General features: G+C 41.0%; 1 protein-coding gene across 1 annotated transcript in view; it reads left to right on the plus strand.

The window, feature by feature from the left end:
• Positions 1-7,302, plus strand: part of Nlrp14 (NLR family pyrin domain containing 14) — a 34,727-nt gene extending 27,425 nt beyond the window's left edge. The window contains exons 8-10 of the mRNA XM_036181932.1: positions 2,121-2,291; positions 6,462-6,632; positions 7,170-7,302. Coding sequence (XP_036037825.1) covers positions 2,121-2,291; positions 6,462-6,632; positions 7,170-7,302 — 475 coding nt within the window. The remainder of the gene's footprint in view (positions 1-2,120; positions 2,292-6,461; positions 6,633-7,169) is intronic.
• The last annotated feature ends 8,072 nt before the right edge of the window (positions 7,303-15,374 follow it).

Here is a 15,374-nt window from a genome sequence, read left to right on the forward strand (position 1 = left end):
GTTTGAGAGAAATTGTCCCCAAAGGGAGTGGCATTATTAGGAGGTAGGACTTACTGAATTTGGTGTGGCCTTGTTGGAGGAAGTGTGTCATTATAGAGGCAAGCTTTGAGATCTCATATAAACTTAAGCCATGACCAGTGAGATAGTCTGCTTCCTGTTGCCTTCTGATTAAGATGTAGCCAGCACTATATCTGCTTGCATGCTACCATGCTCCCTGCCATGATAATGGACAGAACCTCTGAACTGTAAGCTGCCACCTTAATTGGTTTCCTTTATAAGAGTTGCTGTGGAGCCTGGTAGTGGTGGTGCATGCCTTTAATCCCAGCACTCGGGAGGCAGAGGCAGTGGATCTCTGTGAGTCTGAGGCCAGCCTGGGCTACAGAGTGAGTTCCAGGAAAGGCACAAAGCTACACAGAGAAACCCTGTCTCAAAAAAAAAAAAGTTGCTGTTGTCATGACGTCTCTTCATAGCAACAGAAACACTAAGATACCATGTGAGGATATCATAAGCTGAAGAAAGGGAAAAGCAAGTGAAAGAACTACAACAGACTTGACATATTGAGGGGTGGGTGCATGGATATGTGTATATCTTTTTTTGGAGTTTTTTGGTTGGTTGGTTGAGGGTTTTTTGGGGGGGGTGTTTTTTGTTTGTTTTTCAAGACAGAGTTTCTCTGTGTAACATCTCTGACTGTCCTGAAACTTATTCTGTAGACCAGGCCGGCTTCAAACTCAGAGATCCACCTGCCTCTGCCTCCCAAGTGCTGGGATTAAAGGTGTGCACCATCACTGCCCAGCTACATATGTCTGATATAGGATCTCACTAACTTGTTAAAGCTGGCCTTGCACTCACTCTGTTGCCCAGGTGAGCCTTGATCTCTCATGATCCTTCCCCAAGTACTAGAAATTGCAGACCTGTATGTGCCCTATGAGATAAGGCTTGTGAATGTGCAGAGGACCTGGAAGAAATATCTTTATGTAGCTTTGTTTCTTCTTTAATGTTATCTTTTTATGTGCATTGGTATTTTGCCTGCATGTGTGTCTACATGTGGGTGGTGGATCTCCTGGAACTGGAGATACAGGCAATTGATGAGCTGCCATGTGGGTGCTGGAATTGAACCTGAGTCCTCTGGAAGACCAGTCAGTGCTCTTAACCACTGAACCATCTTTCCAGCCCCATTTAATGTTATTTTAATGTAACATTTTTATTCTTTGAAAGTATTAGACATCTATATATTTTCATTATATCCAATACCACTCTCCAATACCCCCACAACTTGCTTCCCTCCCTACTTCACATCCTTTTAATTACTATTTTAGAACTTGCTGAGTCTAATGGGTACTTCTCCTATGCAAAGATCTTGGGCAGGTAACCACAGCTGCTTTGAGTTCCTGAGTACAACAGTCATGTCATAGCCAAAAGACAGAATTTTAATTTGTGTGTATGTGTGTGTGTGTGTGTGTGTGTGTGTGTGTGTGTGTGTGTGTGTGAGAGAGAGAGAGAGAGAGAAAGATTGAACCTAGTGCCTTTACAATTGACCTATTATACCCCAAGACCTCCAAACTTATTTCAAAAACATAAACTGAAGTCCTACAGATGTAAAGGCTTCTTGAGAAAGTTTATAAGCATGTTTTAAAAATTATTAATGCCTGGAGAGATGTCTCAAAGGTTAAGAACACTGGCCACTCTGATAGAGGACCAGAGTTTGAACCCAGCACTCCAACTGGCGGTTCACAACTGTCCATAATCCAGTACTGGGAGGATCCAGCAGTTTCCTGGATTCCCTGAATACAGGGAGTGCATATTGTCCACATGCATGTAGGCAAAACACCCATACATATAAAAATGTTTTTAAAATGGGGAAAATTTTTAAAAATGGAGAAAAAATAATATACCCTTGACTTTGGAAGCATTGTTTATGGGAGACAACTGTTCACACACTGGTTTCTTCTGCTCCCTAAGAAATTCCTTCTGTTTCTACTGGTAATTGTTAAGCCATTTCAGGTGTGTCCTGGGTTGTATTAATACATAGAAAAAAGGTTTAACTGCCTGGGCAATTCTCCTAGAAGAACTTAATTTGCTTTGCTGCTGAATAACTCTTTCCTCCTTGAATGTATTTGTAGGTTGATGGGCTGTATTCTCACCAGTGATAGTTGTCTGGATCTGGCTCCTATTTTTGTGAAAAACCCAAACCTGTGGAGCCTAGACCTTGGGAACAACAACTTGGAGGATGCTGGCCTGAATATTCTGTGTGAAGCTTTAAAAAATCCAAACTGCCACATTCAGAGGCTAGGGTAAGTTCAGTTTTCCATTATAAAAATGAGGTCTTGATGGTGAAGATAAAGGTAATTTTGTGAGGGAGTGAAAAGTAAATGGTGCTAGAATGTAAGTTACTCTGAGGAATAAGGATCTGAATTTCAAATATATGGGCCTGTATTTTGTATGTACTTTGCTATAGATCTTCATTTCTCCCTTTTGTTTTTTCTCAGTACCTCAGATAGGTAAATATTAAATAGTATCTGATTTTGGTCCTCCATTGTTCAGATATCCCAATTGTCCTTGAATTACTTTTTCATATTAAACTGAAGACTTTTTCTGTAGAAGGCAAAGTTCTCAAGGAACTTGTAACCTCTCATCCTTTCTATATGCTTGTGTTCTTTCAATTCCAGATTGTTCAATATCTTATTTGACATCGAGATTTCCTAGTTCACATTCACCTCTTTGATCTGAGTCAAAGATTATGCTTTATGGACAGGAAACAGAAATACCAAATACCTAAATCTCAAACACAAATTATGAAGCATTGGGGTCTTTAATTGAATTTTAAGAAATAAAGTTGGAGGGCTAGTGAACTGGCTCAGTGTGTAAGACACCTGCTGCCAAGGACCTGAGTTCAGTCCTTAGAACCCACAGAACCCAAGCTATAGGAGAGAAACAATTCTCTGACCACCACACACGGTCTGAGCACTGTAGCATGCACACACCTCTACCCATGCACACATACACAATAGATACATGTTTAAAATGACTGGCAGTAGGAGCCAATCTAGTGTTTTCTATATATATTCTCTTTTTTCAAGCAGGATTTTAATGATTTTTTTTTCTCTCATTCCTGCTTGTCAGGGACAGCTTTTCCATCAGTCATGCTTTCAATGGTGGATGGATCTGTGGTTGGGTTTTCTATTCTCCATTAGCCTGTGTGTGATCTTCTGCCTCAGTAGTGCACTGTGATGAATACAACTTTGCAGTGAGCTCTGGTACCTGCTAGAAGTCATCCCGTCTTTCTCTTCAAGATAATTTTGGATTTTATTCTTTCTTGGTACTTTCCAAATTTTTATATTAGAACCAAATCCTTATATTTTTGGAGCTAAAATCAACTTGGCTGAGATTTATTTAAAATACATATTTTAATATCTCTGCTTACAAAAGATTAGGTTCTAATTTCTTATGCAATTCTCATTAAATTTTGTTTAGATTACACTAATTTCATAAAATTAGCTAAAAATATTTATCCCTTTTGTTTCTTGAGAAAAATTTTGTAAGACTATAATTCTTTGAATTTAATAAAAAAATTTCTGGCAAAACTAATTTTATGTTTAGATTATTTTGGTTCTAGATCGAAATTTAAAAATTAATTTATGTTTGGATTTTCAGTAGTGAGTTCTTTTTGATTTATTTTGTCCATTTTCCCTAAATTGTGTAACTTATTGGCAAATTTTTAATATTTTATCTGCTAAAATTCTAAATCTATTCTGATTTTTCCATAATACTGGCAATTTGATCTTTTGTATTTTGTTTCATTCTTTTTCAAAAAAAAATGTAACATTGGTGATACTTCTTTCATCTTTAGATCTATAAACACTTTTCCATAGGTTTATTTTCCCATTACTTTTCAAAATTCTTGAGTGGGGTACTGATCACACATTTTGCTTTTCTTTACTATCACAGATATGTAAGGCTACAGTTTTCCTTCAAACTACTGCATTAGCTTTGTCCTGCACAATTATTTTATACACAGTGTGGGATTTTTGTTTTGCGACAGGATCTCACTATGTAGTCTTGGCTGGCCTAAAATTTATTATAACCCACCTGCCATTGCCATTCCTAGTGTCGTGGTTATAGGAGTGTCCCTAGGAGCCTAATTGTAAAGTGACTGTAAGAGAATGAAGTATTGATAGCACTATCTCAGTGCTTTCTGTCTTAAAGGTGTACTTGCTGTGATTCCTGTACCTTGTGTTATAATCAGTGTGACTCTCTTTTCCACATTGCATTTTGCTTTTAGTGTAGTCATGTTAGTGTGATTTCCATGTGGGTAGCAACTTTGAAACAGTTTTATATGCTCAGCACTTAATATGACCATTAAATTATTCTATGACCAGGTAAACAGGAGGTGAAAGTGAAATTCACATAAGTTGGTTGGGAGACTATCGTGTGCAGAAGGTTGTGTTTCAGTTATTTTGGCAGTTCCTTCATTACTCATTGGCTTGAGCAGGGTTCTTGGTAAGATGGTTGGTTGATTTAATTATCTCTCCTCTGATCTGGAGGCAGGGGAGTGAGCTTGAAATGTATGATAAAAAATTATGGGCCAGGCTGTGGTGGTGCACACCTTTAATTCTAGCACTTGGGAGGCAGAGGTAGACAGATCTGAGTTCAAGACCAGCTTGGTCTAAAAAACAAGTTCTAGGACAGGCTCCAAAGCTACACAGAGAAACCCTGCTTTGAAAAACAAAAAGCAAAAACAAACAAATATAAAAAGAATTATGCCTATCCTTACAAAAGGTGTAATTTCTTTTGGTGTGTGTTACAAGTGTTTGGAGACCAATGGAAGACATCATCCTCTACCTTATTTCCTAGGGACAGTCTCTCACTGAAGCTGCAGCTAGGCTAGCAGCTAGCGAACAGCCCCAGAAATATTCCTGTCTCTGTGCTTTATAGTCCTGGAGTTACATGCTTGGCTTTTTTATGTGATTTCTGGGGATTAGAAATAGGATCCCCATGCTTGCATAGCAAGAATTATTACCCACCGTCCTGGTTGGTGTTTTTATTTGTGTATTTTGTTAACTTGGCACAAGCTAGAATTATCTGAAAAGAGGAACCTCAATTGAGAAAATGGTCTCCATCAGATAGGCCTACAAGCAAGTTTGTTGGGCGTTTTCATATATATACATACATACATATACACACATATGTATATACATACATTTTATACATATATAATTTACTTTTATTTTATGTGCATTGGTGTTTTGCCTGCAGGTATGCCTGTTGTGAGGATGTTGGATCTCTTAGAACTGGAGTTATAGACAGTTGTACCTACCATATGGGTGCTGGGAATTGAACCCTGGGTCCTCTGGAAGAGCAGCCAGTGCTCTTAACCACTGAATCTTATTTTCTTGATTAATGATTGAATTGGGAGGGCTCAACCTATTGTGGGTAGTACCATCCCTGGACAAGTGACCCTGGCTTGTACAGAAAAGCAAGCAAGCTGTGGAGAGCAAGCTGGTAGGCAGCATTCTTCCATAGCTTCTGCTTTGTTCAGTTCCTGCCCTGTTTCTGGCCTTGAGTTCCTGCCCTGACTTCCTTCAATGTGGTGTGGAAATTTATGATGAAAAATCCCTTTGCTCCTCAAATTGTTTTTGTTCATGGTGTTTTATCACAGCAATAGGAAACCTGATTAAGACACCTATCTCTGGGGCTAGCTCAGGGGTTAAGAGCATGGCCTGCTCTTCCATAGGTCCTCAGTTCAATACCCAGCCACCACATGATGGCTCATAACCATCTATAATGAGAACTGGCGCCCCCTTCTGGCATGCAGGTATTCCTGCTTGCAGAACACTGTCTATATGATAAAAAATAAAATAAAAAGGCACCTAATCCTGGATGCGTCTTCACGTAAGTGACACTATGCTTGAAGCTTTATTATTTCTTGTGTTTTAAGCACTCAGTACTAAGTTTCAAAAATCTACTTCCATTGATATGTTTTAGTTTATCCTTAGATCAAGATTTCAGCTTCTTGGGGCTGGTGAGTTGGTTCACAAAGGGGCTTACCACATTGTGCAACCAGAGTTTGATCCCTGTAACCCCTCAAAAGGCTTCAGAGGTAGAGAATGTATTCCATGAAGGTGTCCTCTGACCTCACATATACTATGGCACATGTACCTACACACACACACACACACACACACACACACACACACACACAAATTGAATTCAGCTGTTTTGTAGTAGTATGCTTGCATAATTCCATGGACTTGTAATTATGAATTATCATTCTTGCCAGAAAAGGTATGTTTAACCCATAAATTTCTAATTATGTAAGTTCCTGTAGTCCTTGAATTTACTCTAGCTATATTCATGTGCCTATTTAATTTCTAAGATTATCTTTCAATGCTCACAGATCTCTTAAGTGCTTGATCAATGTCATGGAATAAACTCATTTTTATTTTTGTCTCTTCTCCCTATAGACTGGAAAACTGTGGCTTAACCCCCGTTTGCTGTCAGGATCTCTTAAGTCTTTTTTCTAACAACCAAAGTTTGATACAAATGAACCTGATGAAGAATGCTCTCAATTATGACACAATTAAGAATTTATGTAAAGTCTTGAGGTCTCCAACATGCAAAATGAAATTTCTAGCGTAAGTTTTCAATTGTTTCTCAGATGGAATATGTCCTGTGTTGATGGATTTAGGTACCCATTCTTTTATTGATACCCTCAGAATCAACCTGATACATTTTGGTAGATTGGTTTGGAACCAGACTACCTCAATTTGAATTCTGGCCCCACCTCTGTTCAACTTGGGGTATTCTCTAATATCTCTGCACACAAGTCCCACCTGTAAAATGGATGAGTTGAAAAAATTCTGTCCACAGAGTTATGATGAGGCTCTGTTAGACTTGGGGCTGACACAGTGTCCAGTATAACAAACAGGAATGTGTTGCCTAGTCTCACTAGGAAAAGGCTCCCAGGGGCCCTTGTTAATTATCATTTTCCTCTTCTATATATTATTACTTCACTTTGTTGCTTCTCCTTCAACATCTCTCATTCCTGCTCCCCATCAATGTTAAATTCCTTACTTTAGCCAAAAAAAAAAAAAAAAAAAAAGCAGCATTCTGTTTTTTCTTTCCTCTCGAAGTTCTAGAAGGTAGAAAATATGTTCATTTATTTTTCTCAGGTTGGACAACAAGGAAATTCACGGGAAGAAAATCAAGAAATTTATGAATGATGTAAGAATTAACAACCCACAATTGGTGATTAGGCCACACTATTATAATACAGAAAGTGAGTGCTGGTGGAAGTATTTCTGAAGAAGCTGATGTGCCTTTAAAAATTAAAAAATGACTTCAAGTGGCATGGTCTTTAACATATATGAAATACTGGCCTATATCCAGAGATACTGAATTGCATTTCCAGTAGGGATAGGTTAGACACTTCTCTGTAAAATGTTTGTTGTATTTCACACAGGTGTTGAGAAAATAAAGCAAAACCCACAAAATGCTGTGTCAAATGTTTTTATTGGCTATGGAGCTTAAAAACTTTGGAAGAAATAGAGAAATGGACTTGATGATGGGACTCGTCTTAGTTAGGGCTACTATTGCTGCAATGGAACACCATGATCAAAAGCAACTTGGAAGGAAAGGGTTTATAAAGGCTCACCATCAAAAGTAGTAAGGGCAGGAGGTCAACATAGGGCAGAAACCTGAAGTCAGGAGATGATGATGGCAATGGAGGGGTTCTCTGTGGTGGTATTGTGTTCCCTGAAAATTGTGCACGCTAATAAACTTAACTGGGGTCAGAGACAGAACAGCCACAATATTAAACATAGAGGACAGGCAGTGGTAGCACACACTTTTAATCCTAGAATTCCAGAGGCAGAGATCTACCTGGATCTCTGCGTGTTCAAGGATACAGCCAAGCATGGTGACTCACTCCTTTAATCCCAAAAAGTGAGCCTTTAATCCCAGGAAGTGATGGCAGAAAGCAGAAAGGTATATAAGGCATGAAGACCAGAAACTAGAAGCATTTGGCTGGTTAAGCTTTTAGGCTTTTGAGCAACAGTTCAGCTGAAATTCATTCTGCATGAGTTCTGAAAGGCTTCCAGTCTGAGGAATTGGCGAGGTGAGGAAGCTGTGGCTTGTTCTGCTTCTTCGATCTTCCAGCATTCACCCCAATAACTGGCCTCAGGTTTGATTTTATTAATAAGATCATTTAAGATTCCTGCTACAGTTTTCCTTACTGACTTGGCTCAACATGGCTTGCTCAACCTGCTTTCTTATAGAACTCAGGACCACCAGCCACAATCCATTGGGCTTTCTCCCATCAATCACTAAGAAAATTCCCAACAGGCTTGCCTACAGTCTCATGTTATGGATGCATTTTCTCAGCTGAGGTTTCCTCCTCCCAGATGGTGGGGGGTAGGGAGAGGAGGACTTGACATACTATCCAGCACAGCACTAGAGAAGATTCATGGGCCTCAATTTCCCTTCACATTCTCTTGCTTAGTTCATGGCTGTGCTCTAGCTTGTCCTATTAGAATGGCATCCACATGTGTACTGAGTACTGCCAATGTCAAAGTCACTTGTGTCTATCTTTAAATGTAGATTTCTAGACTCAATAAAAAAATATTGGGGTGAGGTTCCCTAGGAGTGAGAATTTAAATAACTTCTCAGTTGAGTCACTAGTTCCAATAGATGTGGGGATGCAATTCTGCAATGAGTATCATGTAGCCTCCTGATTTAAAAAGGGCTAATTTTAAAAGGACATATGGCTTTTGGGGTTAAAACTAAAAAGATTCATTTGATAAAATGGCACAGTAGTTATCTGTAAAAGATTGTTAGGGGTTATTTAATAAAGCTGTAGAACTATCCCAGAACTGTGGCATGCAAAACAAAAACCCCAACCATTTAGCGATTTGGAGCCAGGTGTAGTGGTGCATGCCTTTAATCCTCAACACTTAGGAGGCAGAAGTAGGTGGATCTTTGGGTTCAAGTTTAACCTGGTCTGAGTTCTAAGGCAGCAAAAGTTATATGGTGAGTGAGGCGGATGGTGGTATGCATGCCTTTAATCTCCGCACCTAGGAGACAGAGGCAGATAGATCACTGTGAGTTCAAGGCCAGCCTGGTGTCTACAAAGTGAGTTCAGGACAGTCAGGGCTGTTACACAGAGAAACCCTGTCTCAAAAAGAAAAGTTATGAGACCCTGTCTTAATAAAATAACTCATGACATGGCAGATGAGAATTCAGGAAGGGCTCAGTCAAGTATTTTTTTTTTTTTTCTACATGGTATCACGTGTGGCTCCTTGGTATTGAGTGGGAAAGCTCTGAAGGCCACTTGGCAAGGATGGCTGGAAACTGGATAGCCTGCAAGGCCTCTGTGTCTGCAAATTAGAACAGTTTAAGCTCTGCCCTGAGAGCGCTGTCAAAGCTGAGCCTGGAGGGGAGTAGGGAGTAACTAGCAGGGAGGGCCTGTAGAGCAGAGCCTACCTGCCCAGTCTGGAGTGGTGGTGGCCAGGGGCGGGGCTGTGGAGGAGGTGGCTCACAAGCCTTGAGCAAACAGCAGCTTCTCATCTGAGGGAAGCTTAGAGAGGGAGGGGCATGGCCTGCTTCTGGCAAGAGGAGAGCCAGTCTCCGGTGGGTTTGCTGCTGCCTTGCATCTCTAGATTCAGAGGAAGCACTTGGCTTGGAAAGAGTGGGGATGCCCCTGAGGAGCAGGTGGCCCCAGCCGGGTTTCCTTTGTCAGAGAGCAGGACCCTGGACAGCGCTTGCAGTTTTCCCCAGACGTTTTAAATGGCAATTTGCCACTTAAAACAGTCTGAAGCTATTTCCCTAGAGGCGGCAGACTTGATTCCTCAAAGGCAGGCGCGTGTTCACGGACAACACACAAATATATGTGGACTAAGGGAAACATTAAAAGTTTTCATTAGTGCTCAGTAGTCAAATGTATAGCGTAAAAATGGAGTTGACAGGCTGGGGATCCAGGGTTGAAAATTGTTTGACAGACTTTTCATTTTGCAAGATAGAGTTCTCAAAAGTGCACACAATGTGGACTTTATACCTAAAATAAGTAAGAAGGTAAATTGTGTGATGGGCATTTTACAACTTTAAAACTTAAGTTTAAACATAGGAAGGGCTGTTCTCTTCATTGTCAGTGAACTTGGGGCACAGAACGGGCCATACTGCTTATATGTCTATACGATTGGACCAGAGCTCGGTCCCAGAATAAACTGGAAGCAGCAGATCCCAGGTCACAGGAGCAGGGTGGAGTTTTAACTGTCCTGGGGCTTTCAATCCAGGAATAACTTGGCAGGTTATTCCATGTGTTCTCCAATTGTTCCTATCAGGATACACCCTGCTACAGAGGTCCCCCACCACCTCTTTTTTTTTTTTTTTTTGTATTTTTAGGGAGCATGATTACTCTTTCTTGAGTAATGTTGAAATATTACCTCTGTTCTTTGATCGTGACTAAATTTCTTTCCCTCATCTTGGGGCTTCTGTACCTTAGAGTTCCTTTTAAGATGCTGGGGCCAGTGTGGATGGTGAGAGAATCTGCAACCACTCCAGTTTACAGGTTCACATTTGATCCTATGGGTGGTCTCAGAAGCAGATGACTGCATCCTTTCTGGTTTCTGGTAGTTAAATAAAGACGATATCATCTCTGGCTCCAAACCTCTCAGGCTGATAGGATACTACAGGTTTTCTCCATTCTAGAACCTATAAAAGAAATGTTAGAATCTAGCCTCTGCTTTACAGCAGCTCTCCCCATCTCACAGATACCAACATGCACCCCACTGGCACACTGCACAGGAAAGAGTTAGCATCAAAGAGTATTGACGTTAAGGTTGTGTCACACTAGTCCCTCCTAGAAATCAAAGAACCTCACCCCATCCTATGGGAACCCATTTTCAGGTTTCCTAGTGGCTTACCCAGCAGGTCTGCACAGAAGGGGTGATTGGACCACAGGCCTGAGTGCAGGTGTCTGAGATGGTCCATACTTGGCTGTGCTAGGGGGAGGTCTTTTGCTCCACCCTTTGGCATTCCTATAAATACCCTGGGGCACAGACAGATAAGGCCAGTGATAAGGATCCAGGCCCATCTGAGTCTGTCCTGTGTTTTCTCTCTGTTTCCCTCCCCTCTATTTCTAAGTCTCTTATTCCTCATTCCTCAAGAGTCCCTGGGGTATATAATTGTGGGGGCTGGTCCCCCACACCATCCTTAAAAGGTATAAATAAGAGGCTCCCTCCTCGGCCATAAGGGCCTGATTCTCTCCAGATACCCTGTCACAGTGTCCATCTCTGGCACTGGGCCTGAACTCTCATCAGAGCATCTAGTACTATGTTGCCTGCTCTGTCTATGTGTCCATGGCTTTAATAACTTTTAATAAAGTTCTTATTGCCCAGTCATCCAGCTCAGTGTTCTCTTAAGCCCCCAATCCAAAAAACATAATAGAACCCATTTATCCCCATTTGCTATCCATCCTTCTATTCACAGTTAAGTTCTCCCCACTTAGTAGTAGTCACCTAAGGTTCAACCACTGTGCAGAGGCATGAGGATTCAGCTCAGATGTAGAGTATTTGTCTGGAATGCACCAAGCCTGGGTTTGGTTCCCAGCAATCTTCCAAAAAAGAAACCAACTACTGTGCAGGACTAGATTTCAGTGAAAAATATTAGTCTAGCAAACACTCAGTCTCAATCCATTCCTATTAAAGGTAGAGTGTGGTGATATTGTGTCCCCCAATATATTGTGCAACTTAATAAATTTATGGGGTCAGAGAACAGAACAGCCACTAGATAGACATAGAGGCTAGAAAATGTGGCACACACACCTTAAATCCTATCATTTGGGAGGCAGAGATCCTTCTGGATCTCTGAGTTCAAAGCCACACTGGAAACAGCCAGGTATGGTGACACAATCCCAGGAAGTGATGGCAGGAAGCAAAAAGGTATATAAGGCATGAAAACCAGGAACTAGAGCCTGGTTAAGCTTTTAGGCTTTTAGCAGCAGTTCAGTGGAGATTCATTCTGGATGAGGTCTCAGAGGTTCCCAGTCTGAGGAAACAGGATCAGCTGAGTAACTGGCAAGGTGCTACAGTAGAGTAGGGTTACATACATAACAAGCAACAGGCAAATACAGCTGTGGGATGAAGAGATGGCTCAGTGGTTAAGAGAACATACTGTTCTAGAGGAACCAAGTTGAATTCTCAGCACCCATATCAAGTGGCTCACAACCACTGTAACTCCAGCTCCAGGGGCATCCAACTCCTCTGGCCTGTATGGATACTGCCCTCACATGCACATACCTCATACAGACACATACACAAAGACATATATGCACACAGGTAGTAAATATTTAGTTTTTAATTTTCTTTAGAAAATACAGCTTTTTTTTGTTGTTTGTCTCCGTTTTATCAAGTAGAATGAAGGTACAACCTGCCTTACTGGGCCATCGGGAATTCTGACATAAAAATTTAAAATACATTTACAATGACTTGCGTTGTAATCATCCATCCTCCAAAACTTGGTTTTGCATCCCTGTGACCATCAAATAGTGAAAACAAAGTTGAAGAGATGGAGTGGGGGAATAGCACAGCAAGTGTCTCCATCCTTCTCCAAAATATCCACCCACAAAACAGTGGAATCTCTGTGTGGCCTCTCCATCAGCCGTGCTTAAGGTATAAGCATATAAGTATGAGTCAGCTCTTCATGTCTTCATCTTCTGCTTTACACAATATTTGAAGTGCCTGTTTCTAATCTCTATTAAACTAGTACTCCTAAAAGAGCATTTCTGTTCATTGTTGAAATTATGTAATGTAAGCATGTTCCATGATTGAAAAAATGCAGTTTGAAGGTCTTCATTGCTTTAAGGACTTATGTTTCAGGTTTTTGATAGCATTCTCAGAATTTGCATCTCTTTCTGTTGAGACAAGTTGGTAGAAGCCAGGAATATAGTTCAGTGGTAAAGGCCTTGCTGGGCATGTGTGAGGCTCTGGATTCAAACTCAAACTCCAGGAAAATAAAAACAAGAGGAAAGAAAAAGAAAAACAAAACACTTCTGTCCCAAATCAATCCTACCTACGAACTGTTCTGGGACTCCTTACATGGAATGTGGCATATAACCATGGGTAAGCTCTGTCTCTTCTACTGGCAGAAGAGTCTTTAGTAGTAGTTTATATCTCAGCAATACAAGATGAAAAGATCTAGCTTTCTCCAATTTCTACATTACTGTAATTATGTCAGGGCAAGACAGTGCAGAAGTTTCTCCATCTTATATTCTTGTTGAGGTAATTTCAGATTTAAGTAGAATTTGTCCTCCTTGATGGAGACTCCCATGGAAAATTTACCTAACTCTATTCTAGAAACTCTAGTTCAAGATGCCCCAGGTAACTTACCTTAGCTTCTGTTAAACTGCCTGCTTGCGCAAAACTCCTTCTCAGGCTAACTGTTTATCTTTGTATCTGTTAAACTAGTTGCTTGTACAAAACTTTCCCTGGTGGCAGCAGAACAGCGACCAGGAGGTGGGTTTTGCCTTTAAAAACCCCTTTCTCTAAATGCTCCAGACTATGCTTAGGTCCCAAATACCTGAGTGTAGTCCCAGCCAATTGGATAGACTTTCAATTGGCTATAAACTATGCCTGTGTGGTCTTCTCTATTGGGCTCCCTATAGCATAATCCTCCACTCATTTGAGTCAGTTCACAGTTTAGATGGTCACTTCAAACAAGTATATAGCTATGTCCATTGGTAAATTCCAGCCACCTTCTGAAGCTACAGGTAGTTTTGCGTGTCTCCCCCCGCCCCCGTGTTCCCCCCCCCCCCCGCCACACACACACACTTTGAGGTAAGGTTCACATGATTCTCTAGCCTCCACCTCCCAGAGACTACAGGCCTGTACCACTGTAACTGGCTCTCATGTAAGTTCCTCTTATGGATATCAACATATTCTATTTTAATGTACCTTCAAAATTCCCATGGTAATGTTTACCTAAAGGTGTCCCCATGTTTTTATTGTTCCTCTACTTAACCATATAACCAGGCTATTGACTAGCATCATGATGTCAGTAAAAACTCACACAAGACTTTTTGCCATTGTTAAAATTCTTCCATGACTGCTAGGAAAACAGCATTTTATTTAGACACACTGACTTAGTTAGGGTTTTATTGCTGTGATAAGACACCCTGACCACAGCAACTCTTATAACATTTAACTGGGGTTGGCTTATAGTTCAGAAATTTAGTCCATTGTCAGCATTGGTGGGAAGCATGGTGGCATGCAAGCAGACATGATACTGGAGAGGGAACCAAGAGTTCTACACCCAGATCAGCAGGCAGCAGGAAAGAGTGTGAACCAGTGGGTCTGGCTTGAGCTTCAAAACCTCAAAGCCTACCTCCAGAAACACACTTCCTCCAACAAGGCCATACCTCCCAATAGTGCCACTCTGTATGAACCTCTGGGGGCCATTTTTATTCAGACCACCATACACCCAAAGCTGTTTTTCCTTTCTTTAAACACAGTGATGGCTCTCTAAGCAGGATGTTGTCCAGTAGCCTCAGAACTCCTAAATATAACTATACAACTCTTTACTGGTCAATTAAGTTCTGTGTACAAGGCACTATCTATACAATATAATGTAGCATTATTTTACACTACTCCAAAATCAGTTCTAAGGGAAAAGAGTCTTCCTGGTAAGCCTACTAAGCAAGTATATATTCCTTCAGTTCCATATTCCTACTGCAACACACACACACACACACACACACACACACACACACACACATACACATATATATTACTCAGAAATTAGGATGTCCATACAAGATTTGTCTTTTGAATATGCTTGGCCTATTCACACAAACACTCCTTATAAAACCATGCTAATAAAAAAGTTAGACCTCTCACCAAGCAGGGAACAGCTAGTTGGGCAGAAAACACTACTGCGGTGATCTTCTCTGGTGAGGATACTTCAGAAGCTTGGCAAGCTCAAACCATGTCCGCTACGAAGTCTTTCAGCTGTGGCAGGCTGTGATGTCCTGGTGGATGTCCAGGAAGTCACTGAGAATGTCAGTCAATACCTAATGCTGACAAGCCAGCATATGTGAGCTCAGCAGTGGTGCTGGAAGTTCAAGGGTCACAAACACCAGGGCCACACACAGTGGTCTGTCTCAAAGCCTCCTTGCCAATGGATATCAACACAGAAGATAGAGAAACCATGTTTGGGGAACATGGTAATGTGATCATAAGGACCACTTTTTTTTTCATTTTTCTTAAGAAATTTTTTACTCACTCTACATACTATCCACAGATACCCCCTCTTCCCATCCCCCAGTCCTTTTTCCTAAGCCACCCTGCATCCCCACATCCCCCAAATCAAGGTCTCCCATGGGGAGT

Source organism: Onychomys torridus, chromosome 1, assembly GCF_903995425.1.
Source record: "Onychomys torridus chromosome 1, mOncTor1.1, whole genome shotgun sequence".
In the NCBI taxonomy this organism is placed as follows: domain Eukaryota; kingdom Metazoa; phylum Chordata; class Mammalia; order Rodentia; family Cricetidae; genus Onychomys; species Onychomys torridus.